We start from the raw sequence: 24258 nt of genomic DNA, 5'->3' as shown, positions 1-24258 counted from the left end.
CCAAATCCAAGGACAATAGCTTTATTTTTGTTTGTTTTTATCTCTTGACCAGCACCTTCCTGGGAGCCATCCCATATTCAGGACCAGCCTCTTTTGTTTCATAGTCTACTGTTTCTGAGGACAGTATCATTCCTCTATGCATGTATTGACTGATGCCATTTTTTGCCTTTGTGCTTTGTCCTGCTTTGTACACCAGTTATCATTAAGGTCTTTTATACCTTATCATGATGTCATTGTATACTAGTTATCATGTCACTTGTACACTCGTTATGATGTTATTATACACCAATTATGATGTCATTATATACCAGTTACCGTGACATCATTTGTACATTAGTTATCAGGATGTCATTGTACACCAGTTATCATGATGTGTTTTGTACACAGTTATAATGATGTCATTGTATACCAGTTATCATGATGTTATTGTTTTCCCCTCAGTCTCTTGGCTATGCTTATTCTTTTTTCAGTGTCAAGTGTTCCTTCTGGTATTTTCTGTAAGACTGGTTTGGCCTACAGAATTGGCTTGGACACAATTTCTTTTGACCCATTTGTATCATGGAAAATTTGTGTTGTCTCAGACTTTGGAGTTTATTCCTGTTCGCCATGTTCATTCAGGGGTTTGTCCATTTCCTCTTTAAACCCTGCAGACTCACAGGTCTTATCCATTGCTTTTGCCCCCTTTTGTCTCATCTCCATTTTAAAAACTAGTTCGTGTGGGCCTAGCTCAGCTTGATCACATGTCCTGTGGTGCCTCTTGTGCTTCCCAGCAAAAAAAGTCCATGAATGGGAAAGAGCTTCCAGAGATAGACCACACATAACCAGCTCTTTATACTTCACAATCGACCCTGCAACACCGGTAGAGTGACCAACCTCTGAAAGCCTGTGTTCTGATGGATGGCCTTGCTGGCTTGTGTATTTCTTTCTGTGAAGGTCTGATTGTCTAGAATATGGGTGGTAGTAATATCTGTGCAAAGTCCTTATTGTCACTCACACAAGACTCAGTAAAAATGTAGTTTTCATTAAAATATAGAAATCTGGAAACAGTAGCCTCTCCTGTTCTTCAGTCTCCCCTGAAAGGATCCCATCAAAGCCCAAGTGTTTACATTTCTAGAGTCTGTGCTTTCTTTCCTCAATACCAGTTTTGGCTCAGTTCTAGAAATTATCATTTAAACTGTTTAGCTCAAACAGATTATTACAATTAAAAGTGCATTTTTGATCATGGTACCTTTTAATTAAATCCTAGGCAAGAGCATACCTGTCACCTGAAGATCTTCTGAAAGGAGAAATTGAAGATGCACTGGAAAAGGTGCAGGTGGCCATCAGTGTCTTAAAGACGTTCCAGAATTCTTTCTTCAAATATAGAAAGGGATTGACAAGCTATTTCACAAGAAACACGGAGCAGAGACCCTGGGATTTTCAGTGTCACCTGGTGTTTGGCAGATTTAACAAATTTCTTGACCGGCTGGTAAAAATAGAGGTATTCATTAATTACCTTTATCTAATTATATGTGGGTGGGCTCATGAGGTTCATGTGGTAGGCTAGCTTTTCTGTGAGGAAAAGGGGGGCTTTGTCGTCCCTTTCCACCCTCCCCCTCTTCCTCTCTCCTTTCTTTCTTTCTTTCTTTCTTTCTTTCTTTCTTTCTTTCTTTCTTTTGTGATATTGGAGATCACACCCAGTTTTGTACATTCCTGGACTCCACCCCCCCTGCACTGACATACACCCCTGGACTTTTTTTTTTTTTTTTTTAAATACAGGGCCTCACTATGTATCTCAGGCTTGTCTTGAACTCTTTATCCTTCTATCTAGCATGACAGAGTGTACCACCACAGCATGGTGTTTTTATAATAAAAAAAAAAACATTTATTTATTTTATTTATGAGAGTTCACTGTAGCTATCTTCAGACACACCAGAAGAGGGCATGAGATCTTATTACAGATGGTTGTGAGCCACCATGTGGTTGCTGGGAATTGAATTTCCAGGACCTCTAAAAGAGCAGTCAGTGCTCTTAACCGCTGAGCCATCTCTCCAGCCCCCCTGCTGTTTTTTCAAGGTTTCATTGTTTTGTTTTGTTTTTTTAACTGTTACAACATGAGAGTAAGTAGATCTCTTTACCTGCTAGTGACTAGACATAATTTCCCAAGTGCTTGTATAAAGTTGTAAAATGGGAAACTTTAAAGGATTCACTCTTCCTGTGAAAAGGCTGAAAAAGAAATTTATAAAACTTGAAAGAAAATTTCATTCCTAAAACCCACTTGGTAATTTAAGTATCACACTGTCATTTTCTGTTAAGAAGATCGTTATTTTTAGATAGGTCTCACCATATGCACAGATTGGCCTTAAACTTGCTGGATAACTCAAGTTGCTTCTAAGTCATGATCCTTCTGCTCTACCCGCTCATGCCCGCCACTCACACTACCATATAAATAGCTGTATGTATACCATTTACAAGTATATAACAAAACGCTATAAAATTAGTAAACTGATTCATAAATAGCTGTGCATCACATGCATGCAGCTCTGTCAAGGCCAGGAGAGGGCACAAGATCCCTTGAAAGTAAGGTTACCCTCCATTGTCAGACACCATGTGTGTGCTGGGAATCTAACCCAGATCCTCTAGGAGAACAGCCAGGACGCTTAACCAATGAACCCTCTCTCCAGTCCTGGGTATCAGTGCTTTAAAAAAAAAAAAGAAAAAACTAAAGTGAAAAAATTGAATGCACAAACTTTTATGACGAGTCTATCAGCCTAGGCTTCCTGAAATGTTTGAACTAAGGCTGCTGCCTTCTTTTCCTCTTTAGAGGTTTCTACGGATTTTACATTTTATTGTTCATGTAATATTTTCACATAAGCCAGAGATTTATGTGAAGATTCTTATTGCTGGTCAGTCTGAGGGCTGCTAAAGTCTGTCAGACACTTACGGGTGACTTCTCCTCTGTAGATAGTCTCCTGGGTTCCCCTCCAGTCATGGGGCTGGGCCACTGCAGAGTGTAGGTGGCTGAGCATAGGCTACCACCCAGGGAGCTATCTGCTTTCCCATTAGGATGGCACTCAATAGGATTCATGTGCACTTAGTACTCCAGGAGCTGTCTCCACTGTGAGGTAGCTTTTTGGAGTCTGAAAATGGTTTTTAAAATCAGCGTTTGCTCTGTTCAGTGAAGTCAGCAGCATTGACTTTCTGTGATATAAATGCCCTTTGATTCTGAATGTTTGAAAATGTTTTCATTGGAGTCTTTAAAATCTCCTTTTCTTGCTGAAGGTGATAGAAAGGTCGTTATTGTTTTGTGTGTGTGTGTGTGTGTGTTTTTTTAAAGGATATGTTTGTCACCATACTGGAATTTGAGAAACTGGAAAGACTGGAATTTGGTGGCAGCAAGGGAGCCGTCCTAAATGCACAAATCCACTCAACAAGTGAGGAATTTATCGCATGCTGCAAAGTTTTCCAACAGAGCACGTACGATCCGTCTGACTGTGATGACATGGTAATATTATGTACTTTCCTTTTAACACGTAGGATTCTATCCTTTCAAAGCTAAAAGGGAAGATGATCGCAGGGACAGTGCGAACTATCCAGGCTGACCCTTGTAGGACCCAAAGCTGTTAGGGACTCTTCAGTTCTACCTCCTTGTTCATGACAGGGACCAAATTTGACCTTTCAGTTCAGAGCTCTCAGACAACCATGGGCCTCAGTCTAGGTCAGCTTCTTGTGAATATCAAAATGGAATTCCCTGAATTTATACTTATTGATCTGGCCCGTCCAATGCCCATGTAACTTACATGTTTCATCTTGAACTTTTCTGAGTTATTTTTGGGCTTTTGAAACAATTAGTTTCCCCACCATCATTATGTCATTCATTGGCATACATATTGTTTCATAATTTCTATTTTTATAACTTAATAATTTCATATTTTCAACTTCAGGGGATTGGAGAGGTTCAGATTCAAACTGCTTTCAGTCTCTGTCACTGAGCACACTGGTGGTCAGGGAGTTTCCTGTGAGCCTTTCTCCAGCTCTAGGATAAAGAGCTTTTTATGTGGTTTGTTTTGCCAAATCCCAGAAACCTGAGTTTAACAAAGAAGAAAAGGTTGGTTTATCTTAAAACAATTCTGGAAAAAAAATATAAATATATATATTGTTCAAATCAATCTCTGAAACATAGGAGCACAGTAGGTCAACTTCATAAGGATGTAATTAACAAACCCTCTGAATTCTAGTAACTGGTGGGTAGTTCAGTGAATGTGAGCAAGACACTGCCATGGTCAGTGGTTCTCTAGAATGTTTCTGCACAATTTATGGTCAGTAGGAGGAACATAGTAACATCCAGGCTCATCCCTAGAGCTATGTGATAGCAGCACTAGGAGGGCATTCAGTATGTGGGGCTGTCCTGGGAGCCAACAGCTCAGCCTATGTGACGACCTTGTAGAGTTCTGTGACTCTTTGGCAGAACAGCCAGTGTTTTTAACCACTGAGACAAATCCCCAGTTACACTTTTCTTTCTTAAAGGTGTGTCTTGGTTAGTTTTATTTTCTCAGCATATTGCAAGTATTGTATATTTTTCTTAAAGGATCCCTTTAAGAGACTGGAGAGTTGTTCCAACTGGTTAAGAACACTGGTCGCCCTTCCAGAGAACTGGGGTTTGATTCCCACCACCCACTTACCAACTCATAGACCATCTGTAGTTCTAGTTCCAAAGGGTCTGACTCTGTTTTCTGACCTCCACCGGTACTACATGCATGTGGTACACAGGCATACGTGCAGGCATATCTTTTTCATCTTATGATGACACAGTTTAAATTCCTTTCATGTATGTGTATACTTTAGAATGTGTATAAATAGGAAGCTTCTATGGTAGTAGATTTCAAAGCCATGTGGCTTTTCAAAAGGCCTTTAGTGTTGGTCGGTTCTCCTGCATGACCTTTAGCCATGGAGGAATAGTGCATACTGGCTGGCTCCTGAGGGGTTGCTCAGCCTGCTTTCATATAGCGCCTAGTACCACCAGCCCAGGTGTGGACCCTCTGCAGTGAGCTGAGCCCTGTGACATCAATCACCAATCAAGAAAATGCCACACAGGCTTGTCAGTCTGGTGGGGACATTTTCTCAGTAGTGGGTTTTCTTCCAAAATTATTCTAGCTGCATCAAGTTGAGATAAAACTAGCCAGTACACTAAGCAATTCTTTTGCCATTATTTACTCTGTCATATTTTCTAATTTACACAGGTTTTAGCCTGAAACATCTGTATTCATCCTGACACACAACTGTATTCATCCTGATACACATCTGTATTCATCCTGATACAGTCTATGTTCATCCAGACACAATCTGAGTTCCTTCTGGTTTTTGTTTTTTGTTTTTTGTTTTTGTTGTTTTTTTGAGACAGGGTTTTTCTGTATGACCCTGGCTGTCCTGGAGCTCTTAGTTGCCTGAGTTCCTTCTGACACACCTGTGTTCATCCTGACACACATCTGTCTTTACCCTTTTTTTCCTGTTTTTGCACAAAGAGCCTTCAACACACTGCATAACCACCTTGCTCCTAACTGTATTTTGGCATTTTTGGCATTCTTTGTATGTTGTTATAATTATGTTTCTCCTCCCCCCCCCACCATTGCACACTATTCAACAAATTGTGGGATTTACTGGCTTGTGTTATTTTAAACTATTACTTTGAGTAGTGGTAGAGTTGTCCAACAATTTAGTTAGGAATTTCTGCTTATAGAAAGGTTTGGGTGAGCTTTTTAGTCATCCTAATGTTACAAGCAACTAAGATCCTAATCATTACAAGCACACATGTGCGTGCATGCACGCAGACACACACATGCACATGCATACATGTACACACATACATACAAGAAATTAGACTGGATAAGAACTTCAGAACCCAAGAAATAGTATGGAAATAAGTTCCTTGGGTTTTCATTATGTAAAATGTCCAGAATTGGAAACAAATATCTCAGCAACCTGAAGTACCGGTAACACATGCCATGGACCTCTATAAAAACTTGACTGTATTTAGCCAAGGGAGCAAAAGGGCTCCCCAGCAAGGCAGAAAACTTAGAATCATCTATATGCTGCCAAAGACCAAAGAAGCAGCTGTGCTACACTGTGACCGTGCCAGGAAGGCTGGGTAGGAACTTTACATTTCAACCTTCTTGGAAACCTAGTGTTCCATCCCTTACCTTTGCTGGGTGGCTAAGAAGAAGGAGCCATGATCTTCATTCCTGCTAGCCAGGAGAGAACCTCCTCTCTGTGGTGGTGGTCATATGAAAATCTGATTTTTTTTTTATTTTTATTTTTATTTTTTTTGCCTCACCTGGTAGATCCTCATGTCCCGGGGGTGGTATTAGCCTTGTTGAGACTGAAGACTTTCACAACGGCCAAGTGGTAGCAAGGCCATCAGCATGTGGTACCCTCTGGGCCTACAAAGGGAGTTGGACCTCATGGCGTAGCTGTGTGTTAGGAGGGTCCTGGTGGAGAATCCAGACCTTGGAGGTCCAGAATCTCAGCAGTTGGCACTATCTGATATCAGTTGGTAAGACAATACTGTACTGTGAGCCGGGCAGGCCTCTGCTGAGCATCACTGAGCTGATGGGGATATTGGAACCATCTGACAGTGACTGCTTTATTTGTGAGCCTAAGTTGCTGGGCTGTTCCATCAAACTGCACTGTGGTGACAAGGTCCTGGACTCTCTGACCTCAGGTTCCCAAGTGCTGGGCTTACACAAGTATATCACTGTGTTCATCTTTCAGATTAAATTTAAAAAATCGAAAGTGAGGGTAAAATTACTTCTTACCTATAGGGAAAATATAATTTGATTGGTAGATCTCTTATCAGAAACCACCTATGGCAGAATTTAATGGACAAAATAGGTTCTGAGAAAACTGTAAATCTAGAATTTTCTATTCTCAGGGACAGAGGGGAAACGAGATAATTAGATGAACAAAAACTAAAAGAATACATTTGTAGGCTGATCTTAAGAAAATGATTAGAGAAGAAATTTCAACATAGAAAGGCAGTGGTAAAGGAAGAGGCCTTGCATACCAGAGAGGATGTAGTAGACAGGCATGCTTAATGTGTATTATAATAGGAATTCCTCCTCCTCAGCCTTCTGTGTTATGTTTGAGAGCAGAAGCAAAATGTGATCGCTGCTTTGGTTATGTGTGTGTGCTAGAGATTGAACCAGGGCCTCGTGGATGCTAGGCAGCTGTTCCACCGCTCAGCTGTACTGAACCCAACTCTGATTCTAAATGTTTGTACAGAAAGTATTTAAGACAGTTATACTATAAATGGGGGAGTTAGGATTAAGAAGCATTGCCCAGTGCAGTGTCACGACTACTTTTCCAGTGTTTTCTTCTGGAAAATGTATGGTTTTCCATGTATATATCTACAGCTTTAATCTACTTCATTTTAAGTGCAGGGAGGGTCCAAGTTGACCCTTTTGCAAATGGCGAATCTTCCTAGGATCATTTGCTGAAGAGACTGTTCTTGCCCCGCTGAATGTTTCTGCACAATTATCAACAATCACTTGATTGTATGTATGAGGGTTTATGTTTGGGCTTTATATATGTCATTGCTACACTGTTACTAATATCGCAGACTTGCAAATTTTGTCACTAGAAAGTATGAGCCTACTAAGTTTGGAAAGATTTAATCAGATGTTTAGGATGGTGTTTTTAATTAGTGCAAAAGCATCCATGAGAGTTTTCAACAGGGATTAGATTAGCTGGGCAGATTGCTTTGAATAGCATTGTCTCTGTAATGATATTAAATCCACTGCTCATGTATGTGGGTTAGCTTCCTACCCACCCCTTCTTTAATTGCTTATAGAAACTATATTTTCTGGTATACTTTTGAGGTCAATTTTTAAAAATTAATCAATTAATTAATAAATTTACTTATTAATTTTACATCCCACTCACTACCCCCTCCCAGTCATCTCCCCCTACAATCCTTCCCCCATGATCCCCTCCCCTTCTCCTCTGAGCCTGTGGGGACCTCCCTGTGTATCCCTCTATCCTGGCATCCAAGTCTCTGTGAGGCTAGGTGCTTCCTCTCCCACTGGGGCCAGACAAGGCATCCCAACTAGAAGAACATATCCCACATACAGGCAACAACTTTTGGGATAGCCCCTGTTCCAGTTTCCAGGCCCACATAAAGACTAAGCTGTACATATGTGCAGCCATGCCTAGGTCTAGCCTGTGTGTTCTTTGGTTGGTAGTTCAGACTCTGAGAGCCCCAAGGGTCCAGGTTAGTTGACTCTGTTGGTCTTCTTGTGGAGTTCCTATCCCTGCAGGGGCCACAATCCTTTCTTTTATTCTTCCATAAGAATCTCCAGTCTCCATCCACTGTTTGACTATGTGTGTCTGCATCTGAGTCAGCTGCTGGGTAGAGCCTCTCAGGTGACAGCCGTGCTGGACTCCTGTCTGCAAGCATTACAGAGTATCATTGATAGTGTCAGAGACTGGTGCTTACTCTTGGGATGGGTCTCAAGTTGGGCTGGTTATTGTTTGGCTGTTCCCTCAGTCTCTGCTCCATCCCAAATCCATGTACTTTTTATAGACAGGATAGGTTTTGGGTCAAAAGTTTTATGTGTGAGTTAGTGTCCTTATGGCTCCACTGGGGTTCCTGCCTGGTTACAGGAGGTGACCTTTTCAGGTTCCGTTTCTCCAATGCTGTGAGTCACAGATAAGGTCACCACCATTGATTTTTGGGTGCCTCTTTTATCCCAAGTCTCTGTCTCTTCCTGGAGATCCTCCCTACCTTCCATGTTCCCATTCATTCTCCTGCCCCTCTTATGACTATTTTATTCCCCCTTCTAAGTGAGATTCAAGCATCCTTGCTTGTGCCTTCCTTCTTGTTAAACTTCTTTTCATCTGTGGAGCTTAGCATAGGTATCCTGCATTTTATGGATAATCTATTTATAACTGAGTACATACTATGCATGTCCATTTGGGACTGGATTCCCTCACTCAGGATGATATTCTCAAGATCCATCTATTTGCCCACAAAAACTCAGGATGTCTTTGTTTTTAACAGCTGAATGGTATTTCAATGTGTAGATGTACCATATTTCCTTTATCCATTCTTCAGTTGAGGGATATCTAGGTTGTTTCCAGTGTCTGGCTACTACAAATAAAGATGCTATGAACATATGTGAGCAAGTATCTTTGTGATACGGTGGAACATCTTTTGGGTACATGCCCAGGAATAGTATAGCTGGGTCTTGGGGTAAAACTGTTCCCAGTTTTCTGAGGAAGAGCCAAATTGATTTCCAAAGTGGTTGTGCATAAACAGGTTGTCCTACCAACAATGTCAGAGTGTTCTTCTTGTTCCGCATCCTTGCCAGCATGTGCTGTCCCTTGAGTTTTTGATCTTAGCCATTCTGACCAGTGTAAGATGGAATCTCAGGGTTGTTTTGATTTGCATTTCCCTGATGACTAAGGACTTTGAGAAATTGGTCTGAAGTTCCCTTTCTTTATTAAGTCTTTGGATGGTTCAGGTATCAGGTGACTGTGTTTCCTTCTGGTTTTGTTTCATGGAATAGTTTGAAGAGTATTGATATTAGCTCTTCTTTGAAAGTCTGGTATTAATCTGTTTTATCTGGCCCTGGGCTTTTTTTTTTTTTTTCTTTTGGTTGGGAGACTTTTAATGGCTGCTTCTATTCTTTAGGGGTTTTAGGGCTGTTTAAATAATTTACCTGATCTCTATTTAACTTTAGTAAGTGGTATCTGTATAGAAATTCATCCATTTTATTACGATTCCAATTTTGTGGAGTGCAGGCTTTTGAAGTAAGACCTAATGATTCTTTGAATTTCCTAAGTGTCTGTATATTTTCTTTTGTTTCTGATTTTGTTTATTTGGATACTATCTATCCTTCTTTTAGTTAGGGTTTGTCTATCTTGTTCATTTTCTCAAAGAATCTTCTCTTGGTTTCATTGATTATTCTTGTATTATCTTCTTGTATTATTTTCTTTGTTTCTAACAGATTGATTTCGGCTCTGATTTTGATTATTTCCTGCCTTCTACTCTTCTTTGGTGTGATTGCTTTTTTTTTTCCTAGAACATTCTAATGTTCTTTTAAATTGCTGCTATGAGAACTTTCTAATTTCATTATGGAGGCATTTAGTTCTAGGAAATTTCCTCTTAGCACTGCTTTCATTGTGTCCCATAAATTTGGGTATGTTGTGCCTTCATTCTTCTCTGACACAGTGATCACTGAGTAGAGAGTTGTTCAGTTTCCATCAGTGTGTAGGCTTAGTGGTGTATCTGTTGCTGGAGTTCAGCTTTAATCTGTGGAGGTCTGAAAAGATACAAGGCGCCAGTTCAGTTTTCTTGTATCTGTTGAGGCTTGGTTTGTGACTGACTATACTGTCAATTTTGGAGAAGGTTCCATGAGATGCTGAGAAGATGATATATTCTTTTGTGTTTGGGTGAAATATTCTAAAGATATCTGTTAGATCCATTTGTTTCATGTTTGTTAATTTCATTATTTCTCTGTTTAGTTTTTGTCTGGATGACCTGTCAATTGATGAAAGTGGGGTGTTGAAGTTTCCCACTATAAATGTGTGCGGTTGGATGTGAGATTTAAGCTTTAGCAATGTGTGTGTGTGTGCGTGTGCGTGTGTGTTTACAAATGTCGGTGCCCCTGTGTTTGGGGCATAGGTGTTCAGAATTGAGATATCATCTTGGTAGATTTTTCCTTTGATGAATATGAAGTGTACTTCCCTGTTTCTTTTGATTAAGTTTGGTTGAAAGTCTATTTTATTAGATATTAGAATGGCTACTCTAGCTTGTTTCTTAGGTCTGTTTGCTTGGAAAACTTTTTCCAGCCCTTTTCTCTGAGGTATGCCTATCTTTATTGATGAGGTATATTTCTTGTATGCAGCCGAATGATGGATCATATTTTCATAACCATTCTGTGAGGCTTTTCATTGGGGAATTGAGTTCATTGGTGTTAAGAGATATTAATGACCAGTGATTGTCATTTCCTGTTATTTTGATGGTGGTGGTGTATGTGTGTGCTCCTTTGTTTTGGCTGGTATAGAATTACTTATTTCCTGTGTTTCCTTGGATGTAGTTATCCTCCTTGGATTTGAGTTTTCCTTCTAGTATTTTCTGCAAGGCTGAATTTATGGATAGATATTGTTTGAATTTGGATTTGTCTTGAAATATCTTGTTCTCTTCATCAATGGTGATTGAGAGTTTTGCTGAATATAGTAGTCTAGGTTGGTATCTGTGTGTGTTTTTTTTTTGTTTTTTGTTTTTTGTTTTTTTTTTTTTTAGAGGTTGCAAGATATTTGTTTAGGTCCTTCTAGCTTTTAGAGTCTGCTGAGAAGTCAGGTATAACTCTGATAGGTCTGCCTTTGTATATTACTGACTTTGTTTCCTTGCTGCTTTTAATATTCTTTTTTTATTCTGTAGATTTTGTGTTTTGATTATTATGTGGTGGGAGGATTTTCTTTTCTGGTCCAGTTTAATTGGTGTTTTGTAAGCTTATTGTATGTTTATAGGCATCTCTTTCTTTAGGAAAGTTTTCTTCTATGATTTTGTTGAGAATATTTTCTGGACTTCGGGACTCTTCACCATTTTCTATTCCTAGGCAAAGTCTTTTCAGGTATCCCAGATTTCGTGGATGTTTTATGTCAGGAATTTTTTTAGATTTAACATTTTCTTTGATTGATATATATATTGATTTATTCTACTGTATCTTCCATGCCTGAGATTCTTTCTTCCTTCTCCTATATTCTGTTGGTGTTGCTTGCATCTGTTGTTTCTGTTCTCTTCACTAGGTTTTTCATCTCCAGGATTTCCTCAGTTTGTGTTTTCTTTATTGCTTCTATTACTACTTTCAGATTTTACATAGTTTTATTTATTTCCTTTACCTGTTTAATTGTATTTTCCTTTATATCTTTAAGGGATTTATTTGCTTCCTCTTTAAAGACTTCTGCCTGTTTGATTGTATTTTACTGTATTTCTTTAAGGGATTTATTCATTTCCTCCTTAAAGGCCTTTATCATCTTTATAAGATTGGATTTAAGATCAGTTTCTTGTGCCTCAGTTGTGTTTGGATGTCCAGGGCTAGCTGTGCTATGAATGTGTCATATTGTCCTGGCTTTTGTTAGTTGTGTTCTTTTGAGAGCTTTTAGTCGTCTGGATGTCTTTGGTTCTTGTAGTAGGTATTGGGGGGGATGGGTGGGGTGTTAACCTGAATAGTCTTGGTGTGGCAGGCCTCTGATGGGTGTCCTTGGGATGTATGGTTGCAGATCTGCAGGTTTTTATAGTTCAAGATCCACAGGTCTGTATGGTTCAGGAGCCACAGGTCCAATGAAGGTGGGCAGAGAGGTGGTGGGAGAATGGAGGTCCCCTGGGACAGCAGGCTGCTCAAAGCAGCTAGCCTTGCTCCACAGTGCTCAGCAAGCTGGGAAGATGGGTGGGAGAAGAGAAACTTACCTGTATGGTTCAGGTTCCATAGGTCTGCTGAAGATGGAGAGAGGTCAGGAAGAATGAAGCTCCCCCTGGGATACAGCTCCAGGTCAATCTTATTATGAAGTATTTTATTCTTCTTAATACTTCTATAGATGGAGTTGTTTTCTTTTTAGGGATGTTCATTGCCAGTATACACAAAGGCAAATGTTTGTGGGTTTTTTTTTTCCCTTCTCCCTAGGTACATACATGTATGTATCTTGTCTGTGCAGGAGAATATCCATATTGAGGGTCATCAGCAATTGATCTCCAATGCTGTTCCCCCAGGCTCACAAATAGGCTAGGTTTGCTGGCTGGGGAGCCCAGGGATCCTCCTGGATTAAAAGCAAGTGGTAGTACATTGACTTTATTCACTCAGGCTCTAGAGATGGAGCACAGATCTTAATGCTTCCACCAAAGCCCTGTTTACTGGCTGCACTCTCCCCAGTCCACAGCTGACTTTGTGTACTGATTTCTCACCTGCAACCTTGTTGAGTCTGTTAGTCCTAAGTGTGTAAACTTTAGATAAAATCATGTCACCTGTGAGTAGACATGATTACTTTACAATTTGGATGCTTCTTGTTTTACTTACCTAATTGCCCTGGTGAGAGAGGGAAATCTTTACCCCCTACACCTTTTGGAGATGATGCTAATGACTCAGTGCTCTTGGGGGAGGGGGCCCTTGTCATGCTGGATCTTTAGTTCCTTCCATTCTTAGTTCAGTGACTATTTTTTCTCATGAACGAATGTTGAGTAGTGTTAAGCTCCTTCTGCATGGGTTAGGATCATGGGAGGCCCACTCCTCACTGACATTCTGTTAATGCGGTATATTGTGGGTGTTTTTCTTTGTGTGAAACCACTCTGATATTATGGAATGTTTCCCCTGACCACTGTTTATAACAATTCTAATATTCTACTCAATTCCTTTTGCATATTGTCTCAGCATTCATAAAGAACATGGGTCTGAAGTTTTCTCTTCTTGAAATATCTTTAGCAGACTTTGTTATCACAGCAATGTTTACCTCATAGAGCAAGTTAACAAGTACTCCTTCCTCAATACTTTAGAAAAGTTTGAGAAGGATTGACCTTAATTCTCCTTTAAATACGTATAGAATCACCAATAAAACCACCTGGTCCTGAGCTTTTGTATGTTGGGAAGTTGTTGATTGCTGATTTAATCTTCTTAAAGAAGATTTGGCTTTCAAATTGATTTTGTTAGATGCCATATCTCTCAAGAGTTTGTCCATTTCATCTATTACTCTTCCTTATCCCACCCTCCATGAAAGTCCTGTCAGGTGGATCAGGCTGGCCTGCTCCTCACCTTTATTCCTCTGCTGCCATGTGCTGGGACACTGGCATGTACCACCATGTTCAGATATGTTTTCTAATTTTGTACATGGTTAGTTGTTCATGGTACTGCATTGTAATCCTTTTTATTTCTAGAAAAACATAGTAATCTCTCCCCTTTCACTTTCATAGTATTGAGTACTCAGAGAAAACTGACTACAAGAGACTGTCAATCTAGCAAAAAATTGTCAATCTTTTGAATTAGTGTATTTAGATAATTTTTATTTAATGTAACTAAACTACTGTATTTCTAAAAGTAAGCATTTCATTTTCTTGATTAATCTCTGTTGATTTTTTTTCTAGTGCATGTGTCTTTGCTTTGATCTTTATTATTCTGAGATGGGAACCTAGAATAACCATATTTTTAAATGTTCTTTTCTTTCTTCCTTCCTTCCTTCCTTTCTTTCTTTCTCTCTTTCTTTCTTTCTTTATCTGAGTACATTGTAGCTGTCTTCAGACACACCAGAAGAGGGCATCAGATCTTATTACAGATGGCTGTGAGTGACCATGTGGTTGCTAGGAATTGAACTCAGGACCTTTGGAAGAGCAGTCAGTGTTCTTAACCACTGAGCCATCTTCCCAGCCCTTGATTTTTTTTTAAAAAACATCTTATATCTGTAGCTTTAAAATTCCATTTTAGCACATCTAGTGAATATTCTGAGTTAGAGTATATTGAAAGTTTATATCTTCTTTGCTACTAGTCAGTCAGTGTTCCTCCTCCTCCCCCATCTCCCTTCTCCCCTTCCTCCTCCTCCTCCACCTCCTCATCCTCCCTTTTCAAGATGGTTATTCTGTGTAGCTCTGGGTATTCTGGAACTTGCTCTACAGATCAGGCTGGCCTCAAACGTACAGAGAAATGCCTGGCTCTATATCCCAAGTACTGGGATTAAAGGCATGTGACACCACCACCCAGGTTGCCTTTAGGCATTCTTAATTTCTCTTGTGAGTTTTTCCCAATAGCTTGTATATGGGAAGTAAGCTTTTATATTTTTCTGGACTTGTGAAATGGAATTACACAGTGAAAAATACTTTGTATGTATATGGTAGAACAGCAGGAGAGTAGCAAAGCAATACACTTGAAAGTGAATAAATATATGCAATATAATTTTTAAATTCACAAATAATTATAAAGAGGCAGGAAAATATAGAGAACAAACTGGAAAAAATAGCAGGCCCCAGTATACAAATAATCATATTAGAGACAAGTGTTTTAAATACACCAATTCAAAGACAGATTGATGGGTGAATTAAAACATGTGACACAGTGCATGCTTTATTTTTTTTTTGTCTGAAAACAACCACGCAAGCCTATTACAAGTCACTGGGTATATGATGCAAACATTAATCAAAGGAAATTAGAAAGACTACAACAGTGTCAAGTAAAGTAAACTTCACAGGAGGAACATTGCTGAAGAGGGATTCCTCAGTGACAAGGGGTCAACCCACCTAGGAAACAGCAATGCTAAATACACAAAGCTGCAGAGAAGCAAAACAGTGAAACAAAGTTGCAGAGCTGGAAAGAGCCCATGGAACAGGAACCTCCCAGCTGTTCTAAAGGAATTAAAATCAGAGAGGCAGATCTTTGACAGTGGCCTCAAACAGTAAAGCAGTAGGAGGAAACCGCCAGGAAGACAGAGTTCCCTGAAAAGCTATGTAGGGCTCTGTCACTCAGCAACAGTATTTTGTGGCCACTCCTCAGAGAAGGATCAGAATGAGAAGGGGTGGTGGTGGGCTTTTTTGTTTTTGAGACAGGTGTGTCATTCTGGCAGTCTTGGAACTCATCTGTAGACCAGGCTGGACTTTTTTTTTTTTTTTTTACCAAAAATAGAATAGGAATGGAATAGCCACCAAAAACCTTGATATGTTTCAATTTAGTGTCTGTGTGTGTGGTGTGATATGGGTATGTATGGTATGTATGATTTCGGGTGGTTTGAGGGATGTGGTATGGTGTATAGTGTTGTATGCATGGTGTATTTGTGTATATTTGTGTGTTTGGTATGGTATTATGATGTGTGTGGTATATATGGTGTGTGTATAGTATTGTATAGTGTGAGTATATATGTGTATATTTTAGTCTGTATGTGTGATATGGTATGTATAGTGTGTGTGTAGTAGTGTATGTATGGTATATGTTTATATTTTGTATGTGTGTCTGTGTGGTATAGTATGTATGGTATGTGAGTATTATATGGTATCTGTATGTATTGTGTATGTGTGTATTATTTGTGGTGTGTATTATTTATGGTGTGTATGTATGGTGTGTGTGTGTGTGTGTGTGGTACAGCATGCAGATTTTGTGTGTGTGTGTGTGAGAGAGAGAGACAGAGAAAGAGAGAGAGAGAGAGGGATGGTGTGTATGGGATGTGTGCGTGTAAGATAGGGTCTCTTGTAGATGTGAGTGTTGGGATAACAGCTGTATGTCACACTACCCAGCTTGTCTCAATTTTTGAGCTTCTGATGTGGAGAAATCTACCGGCATTCAGTAGACATGCTTCACATTTTGAACTTTGGCCTTCTCCCAAGCTAGCTGTGTGTCCCAGGTTTTACTACCATGTTTTGAGCAGTACATCGGCCATGGTTCCTGTCAGCACCAAGGGCAGTGACCAGTGCACCTGGGGTGTGTTAAAACAGCTGCAGGGAGCAGCTGGAATAAGAGCACCAAAGCAAGAGAAGTGGGTGACACCAAAATGTGGTTTATTGAAAAGGCAAAGTTCTCTAAAAGATCTTCAAAGAAACACAAAGGAAAGTTACCGTTAGCAGAAATTAAAAACAAAAAAAAGATGGCTACAGAGTTGTAGACATCTAAAGATAGTAGAGAATATCCAAACAAAACTAGGATAGAATTCATCGAGTCTGCCCTGAGCAGAGAAAAGGGAAGGATTTCTCAGGTCCTGAGGGAGATGCTGTGTACTACCCAGCACCTGAACTCAGTGAATTCACAGAGTAGGCTCTTTGTCATAAATATATAAATCACATTTTCATCAAAAAGATTCTGGCTGTGCATAAGTGAATTATTTTTATGGTTGCAATCTTATTTTTATTTGAAAATATAAAACTATTTGTAGATACAGTTTGCACCCAAGTCTTGTAAGACACAGATAGTGAAAAGCTCATCTAGTAAAATGAATAACTTTTCTCTCTTCCTACACAGTTATTCAGAGCAGGACAAGAGCAGCTGAGGTCTGGTTTAAAAATCTCAGCTATGGTTTTGCTATGTATCTCACATTGTGAGCGCTCTGGGCTTGTTTACCCAGTATATCTGTGATTTTGTATCCCCTGACCGACCTCTCAAAATTTCCTCCCATCTTCTCACCCTAACTTCATATTCACATAAAATACAGCAAGACCACACAGTAGTTTTCTTTTGAATTTGACTGAGTCCACTTGCAGAGTATCCCCCAGGGGTGTCTATGTCATGATAAATGTCAAATTTCCTTTCTCTGAGCAGAGTTAACATTTCTTTTCATATAAACACACTCTCTTCCTCCTCCCCCTCCCCCTCTCTCTCCTGTCTCCCTTTCTCTCCCTCTCCCTCCCTTTCCCTCTCTCTCTCCCTCCCTCTCCCTGTCCCTCTCCCTGTCCTCCCCCTCCCCTCCAACCTCTCTCTCCCTCTCCCTTTCTGTGTGAGTGATATCAATTAACACATTCATGCACTAACCACCCCTTATATTGTTGGATATCCTAGAGTGTGAGTTACTTGCTCAACTCCCTACAGCTATCTTACTGAGGGGATTTCATATTGGTTGAAGGTGGACTCAGGAGAACACTGGGTTCCATAGTTGTTCTATTTTCACGTCCAAGAACCTGGCACTTGTTTCCACAATGACTGTATCAATCTATATTCAAACCACTACACAGACCACACCAAAGGTGATTTGACCTAGGGATGTAAAACAGGTTCGGTATTTGGTGTGAACTGGAAACTGATACTGTGGCTTACAATTTAACCCTCTTAGTCAAAGAATATAAAATAACAGATATGTGGAATAAATAGGCCAAGATCTAACTGTACAGCACCTGAGTTATAAGATGTCAGTTGTATAGAATTAGGGATTTAAAAATAACTGAAGGAGGGGTCGTGCTAATCACTCCAAAACTCAAAATGGAACAAGTTTAATATCAATTCATGCCTCTTCCCCATTCAAATCTCACTGGAAGGGCAGGGTCAAAGAGGATAAAGAACTCTTTAAAAACCTTAAGCATAGGACACTTCAGAGTGAGCAGTTTCTTCAAGTCCTGAACACACAGCATATTCAACCGCCTGATTAACATCTCTACTGGGAATTCAATGGATGGCTTAAAATTAACTTGTTCAGAACGAAGTCTTTCCCATCCCCCACCCTACTCTTGACTGTCTTCAGCTCTTCAAATGTCACAATTGATCTCGTAGGGGAAGTGCTCAGAGTCATCTATAACGTCACTCATTTTCTCACTGCAGCCAGTTCCTCTAGGTTTGTCTGGGAAGCGCATCCATGCTTCATTTCACACTGCTGCCTTTGCCTCTAAGCTGCCCCCTCTGGCCTGTTTCAGCTCCATTAATTTAGTCTCTGTGGAGCAGCTTGAGAGCCTTTCACATGCTTAGTCAAATCATGGCTTTTCTCTAATTAAAACCTTTTGATAGCATCTCGGGATGCTAATACAGGCAATTTTGTACTTTCCAGAATATAGAGACATTTTTATTAATGATTCCCGAGTCATACTAACTCATCATTTACTGTCCAATAAGTACTTACTGAGAAACGGCTATGAGCTGGGAACTCTGTGAACTGTTTGCGACTATCACTGGAAAGATAAGTCTGGCCATTAGGCCTCTTAACTCAGAATTCAAAGGAGAGTATAGGTAAGTGACTAAACAGCATGCTGAATGCTGGGTGATGAAAATAGAGTTCTATTCCAGAGGTGATTGGGAACCATGTTGCTATTACTTTAATAAACAGATTATGAACTGAGATGATAACTGACAGGAGATTGACTTGGAGTGATGTAGATCATCCAGGTTGCACCTTGGAGGATGTTTAGAGCTGGTAATGGCAGCCTAGGTGTACAACATTGGAGGCTGGGAGGATTATGCTGGAAAAGATGGAGACAGAGGTGGCAGGGGATAGTTATGAGAGAAGATGGTTAGCACTTGTCAAAAGAGTCAAAGGAGCTTCCCAAGTTTCTCTTAGGGTTTACAAAAAGAGCAACTTCACAGAGAAGTCAGTGGGTTCTCTGTAGCAGTGTATATGCTAGTGCATGTGTGTGTATGTGTGTGTGTGTGTGTGTGTGTGTATGTATGTATGTATGTATGTATACATGAATAACAGAGGCTGTTGCTCATCTGTTAGTGGATTCTGGGAATCAAACTTAGGTCCTTGCTATTCAAGGACCTAAGTCAGACTCTGACCCACTGAATTATCTTTCCCAGCCCCTCCCTGCTAGATTTTCTAAGGGATAGGTCCCTTGGGGCCATTTCTAAATTTGATTTTAGGAATGTAGTGTGGAAGAGAGAAAGAGAGCAAAAGAGCATGTATGTGTGTGTGCATGTGCATGCATGCATGTATTTTTCATGTGCATATGAATATGTGCATGTATGTGTACATGTGCATGCATGTGGGGGACATGTGTGAGCATGGGCATGGATGTGTGGTTTACATGTGTGCATGTGTATGTGTATGCCTGTCCTTGCATGTGTGTGCTCATGTGCATGTTCATGTGTATATGTGAGTCTTGGGTAGAGATTCTGTGTCATCCCCTTCTGATATTGCTCATTCTTTCCAAGGGTTAAAGAGTTAAGGATTACAGACACTGTACTCTCAGTTTCTATCCTGAGAAGTGGGATGTGTGAGGCTTGTTAAAACTTGCTGAGAAGTTGTGTTTTTTTTTTCTAAGTCAGTGATTCTTGAATGGAGAGGCTACTTAGCAGAATTCAGGAGACCTAGCTCTATCATCGATGCTAAATGTTGTGGTTTGTGACACAAATTTCAGAAGTCTGACCTGAGCTGCAATTCCCACTCCAGGTTAAACTTGTAAGAAACCTACCTGCTCAGCATTTTCAGGTGCTTTAACAACAGTGTATGTTGGGTGCTTGGTGAACAGGAAACATTTATTTTTCACCTGCTAGATGCTGGGAAGTCCAAAATCAAGGCACCAGCTGATTCAGGGTTAGGCAAGGGCTGCTCTCAATTCTCAGAACCCACTGTGTCTTCCCTCCTGTTTTGGGGTATACATGAGTCTTTCTCAGGCCTTAAGATGGCACAAGTCCCATTTAGTCAGGAGCGCCTGCCCTTTCTTCACTGTCATAAATCACTATACCTACCTGTTTGGATTTCATCATGGAATCTGGGGGCATCGAAATTCTGAGACTATTGTGGGTGCATTTCCTCCCAGAAGCCAAAGGATGGGTTCTATGCATAGCTGTATTATATGTTATAATATATATTATGTTATATATGTTATATACTATTACAATTCAATGATTAGATACAGCCTTAAACAGAAGACAGAAACGAATGATATCAAGTTACAAAGTCCTCCCCCCATAACTAATTTTTTCCTAAATGGATCAATGCAACAAATATATTCAGTGACTAATCATGTCTACCTAATTTCCTTTTACACCAATGGTCAATGGCAATAGGAAGCAAGTTGGCAACTACTGTCTTAAAGGAATAACATACATTGAGTTTATTTAGAATGCAAAAAAAAAAAAATGCACTTGCTACCTGGGGTCTATTTTGCCATTTACAAAATGGAAAATCAATATCAACTTGTGCCATATGTTGTAAAGATTGAGTTAATGTAAAGCCCTGAGCCAAACAGATGTGGATGTGGTAACAGCGATTGTTATTGCTGATTTTGTTGGTGGACAGGGGAAGGCCCTCACTGTGCAAGCCTAGGGCAAGCACTTCCAGCATCCTGACTGTGGAGCACGAGGAAGGCTGTGTGTCCCCAGGGAAAGCTTTACTGAAGGCAACTGTGGCACTGTGAAGACAAAGCTGTAGTCATTCCCTCCCAGTTTCCTTCCTTCAAATTACGAGAGTGGGTGGTTATGCACGAGGAGGAAGCTGCCAGCTGCATATTAATGAGAACCTGGAAAAAATATCTGAGTATTTCCAGTTCCTCTGTCACTCATAAGGTATCTCACGGATGCACGGTTTCAGTTCTTACCCCACGAGACAGCATTTTCACGTACAGGTTTTCCACCCTAGAAATAAACAAAAATTTTTCTGTGGAACTTACAGGTGACCTAAAATTCTAGTGGGGATGTTTTGAGAAACTGTTCTCTTTATTTATGGTTAAGATAGGAGGAGGAAGGCAGGCACATGGATGTCCACATCCAAGAGTGGGAGCCATCATACTGGGACAGCTGAGCCTCATGAAGACATGGGTAGCCTGCTACACAGGCAGTGCTCTGTTTCAGCTGTTCCTTGGTCTTTTCTGGAATCTCCTTACAGAATAAATAAATAAATAAATAAATAAATAAATAAATAAATAAAATAAACAGCAGCTGGGAGAAAACAAGGTCAAGCTAACCTGGCTGCTGTTTTCATGTTGGAGTCTCCTCTGTAACTAACACTTGACTTTGTATGACACAGGAGTTCGAAAGTGATTATTTCAAATTTAAGTCCAGAACCCTGGATTTTGACAGAAGGCTTGGGACGCTACTTTGCGAAGGTCTCGGCAACTGCAGTGGTTTGGAGTCTGCATTTAAGGTTAGTTAAAGGAAGCTTCCAAGAAAGTGAATAATTAGACTGTTAGGTGAAAAGGCCAAGCCCGTTCTTTTCTGGTTCACATAAAGTATTAACCAATTGGCCACATTCCCTCCATCTTCAGCCCATGGAATAATGAGGTTTGGATACCACACTAGAGAATAATGAAGTTTACTCTGGGAAGGTCATGTTCAGGACATTTAACTTTTGATCTTCTCTGTCATTCGCTATATTTTAGCTCTTATTTCCTGTAGAACAAATTGAATGTGGCCAATGAAATATTGACTCAATGGTAAGCCACATTGAAAAGTTTTTTTAAAAATCCATAATTTCAATAATTCTTTTCTTTATATTGTTTGCCCATGCTGGGATCATCTGCCTACTTTATTACTCTGACTGAAACAAATAATGACTTATTTTCCCTATTTCATTGGATGTAAGACACCATTGATTGCCAGGTATTATTTATGTGTCAATAAGGGGAAAAATGCTGCTAAAGTAATTATAATTTCATTGATTGTCTAATGCATTCTGACATCAGAGATATTGAAGCATGAAAGAATGTTTGGTGAATGAACTTTATAATGTAAATGTGTGTTAAGAATCATGTAAAAGGCTGGGGATGAGTGGGATGGGTGGGGGGTGTAGGTAGAGTGCTGCCCAGCTTGTATGGGAGGGCTGGGGAGAGAAAGGGAAGTCGAGTTGTTCTGAGAAAAATGCATTTTGATAGCTCCTGGAGATGAAAAGTTTGTAATATGGAAATAGGAACAGCATGTTAAAAAAAGTGAATTGCAAATCAAGTGTAAGTTAATATTAGATTATATCCCAAAGGGGAATTGAGTATTTGCCATCCAAGCAAGCATAATTGGGAATCACAGGCACGCGTTGTTGAGAATGGCAGTGCAAAGTAATAAAGCAGTCGATTTTCAAGGAAGATATTATGGGATTTTGAGTTTTCAGACAGGTTGACTAACACTGGTGAAGCAGTTTTCTCTATGTTTCCTAAGTGAGCTGAGCATTGTAATTGGAGGGTTGAGACAGAGAACATGGTGTGGGTTTATTTGTTTGTTTGTTTTAACATGACAAAACTTTTCAGGTAAAACTGAGATGCCCATTGGAGAAAATATAGAGTATTCTGTAGTTTCTTGTCCTGGCTACAATTAGTTTACATTTAATATGCTATTTTTTTCCTTTGGCTAGATATGGATAAGTGTTCTTCGACAAAACGATGGCATTTTGATCCTCTTTCCCATTTGGCAGAGTTAGGGTTTGTCCATCTGTTTGTCAGTCTTTCTCTCTCTCTCCCCCTTCCTTCCTTTCTTCCTTCCTTCCTTCCTTCCTTCCTTCCTTCCTTCCTTCCTTCCTTTCTGCCTGACAGAATTAGATTGTGTTTTTTTTTTCTATAATGTCTTTGCAGTGACTTATCATATTTATGTTACTGGAAAATGTTCTCTTTTAAGCTTTTGTGAGTAACCAGAAGAACAGAGTAAGCTCTCAATATAGAGAGATTCATAATTCCATTTAATTAACAATCTAATTCAAATCATTCTTCTTGTGCACTCATGGCCATTAACATGGGTTATTTAAGTACATGTTCGTTTATTTTTTCTAAGCAGTCTTGTTGGCAAGTGTTGTTTTTTTGTAAAGCATTCCACATTTTGTAGCTTGACTAATAAGATAAAATCCCATCTTACACCTAGGATGATGGGGCATCATCATACAGCTTTTGTGAGGGGTAAGTTGCCTTGTAGACAGCAGGTACTTACTTTTGGCCTAGAGTAATAGGATTAACGGGAATTAGACATGATACATGTTGGAGGGTAATGGCAAAAGAACAATGTACCAGGTCGTATACTTCAGGGAACCACGACTTCAACCAGAGGTACAGGTTAATGAACTCATACCATTGATTACTTTAAAAGAGGAATATTTTTGTATGTTATTCCGAAATGTGAAATTTTGGTGTCTCTGCTCCTGGTAAAGGAAGGAAAATGAGCACAGCAGTGATGAGTGGCTCTAAGATTTGTATTAAGGTAAATTGAAATGTCTTGGGAAAAAGAGTCCAGAAGAGATTTTAGTCAACATACAGGTTGAATGTGATTCAGTCAAATATCTGAAGTCCAAACTATCCTCAAATCCCAAACACCTTGGGTTAAGCATACTGCCACAGGTAGCACAGTCTACTTTGTTAAAGTCTTGTTAAAGTCTGCTTCATACACAACATTATTAAAATATTATATGAAATTGCCTTGAGTCCAGCTGCAGATAGGATATATGAATTGTATGTTTAGATATGGGCTCTAGCTCTAAGATCTCTCTTTTTTTCTCAGTTATTTTTTATTAGATATTTTCTTCATTTACATTTCAAATGCTACCCCAAGAATCCCCAATACCCTCCCACCAGCCTCTCCCCTATCCACTCATTCCCACTTCTTGGCCCTGGCTTTCCCCTGTACTAGGGAATATAAAGTTTGCTAGACCAAGAGACCTCTGTCCCCAATGATGGCCAACTAGGCCATCTTCTGCCTCATATGCAGCTAGAGACACAAGCTCTGGGGGTACTGGTTAGTTCATATTGTTGTTCCACCTATAGAGTTGCAGACCCCTTCAGCTCCTTGGGTACTTTCTCTAGCTCCTCCATTGGGGGCCCTGTGTTCCATCCTATAGATGACTGTGAGCATCCACTTCTGTATTTACCAGGCACTGGCAAAGCCTCACAAGAGACAGCTATATCAGGGTCCTTTCAGCAAAATCTTGCTG

General features: G+C 39.9%; 1 protein-coding gene across 1 annotated transcript in view; it reads left to right on the top strand.

Moving 5' to 3' along the window:
* The window catches only part of Dnah11 (dynein axonemal heavy chain 11), a 313176-nt gene that overhangs the window by 18556 nt on the left and 270362 nt on the right, over positions 1-24258 (top strand). Inside the window, exons 7-9 of the mRNA XM_085830726.1 lie at positions 1247-1480; positions 3317-3484; positions 21385-21501. Coding sequence (XP_085686852.1) covers positions 1247-1480; positions 3317-3484; positions 21385-21501 — 519 coding nt within the window. The remainder of the gene's footprint in view (positions 1-1246; positions 1481-3316; positions 3485-21384; positions 21502-24258) is intronic.

The sequence above is a fragment of the Mus caroli genome, unplaced genomic scaffold (assembly GCF_978045245.1).
Source record: "Mus caroli unplaced genomic scaffold, Mus_caroli_1 scaffold_14, whole genome shotgun sequence".
Classification (NCBI taxonomy): domain Eukaryota; kingdom Metazoa; phylum Chordata; class Mammalia; order Rodentia; family Muridae; genus Mus; species Mus caroli.
The sequence above is the reverse complement of the archived record's forward strand: the minus strand, read 5'-3'. Positions and strand labels throughout refer to the sequence as shown.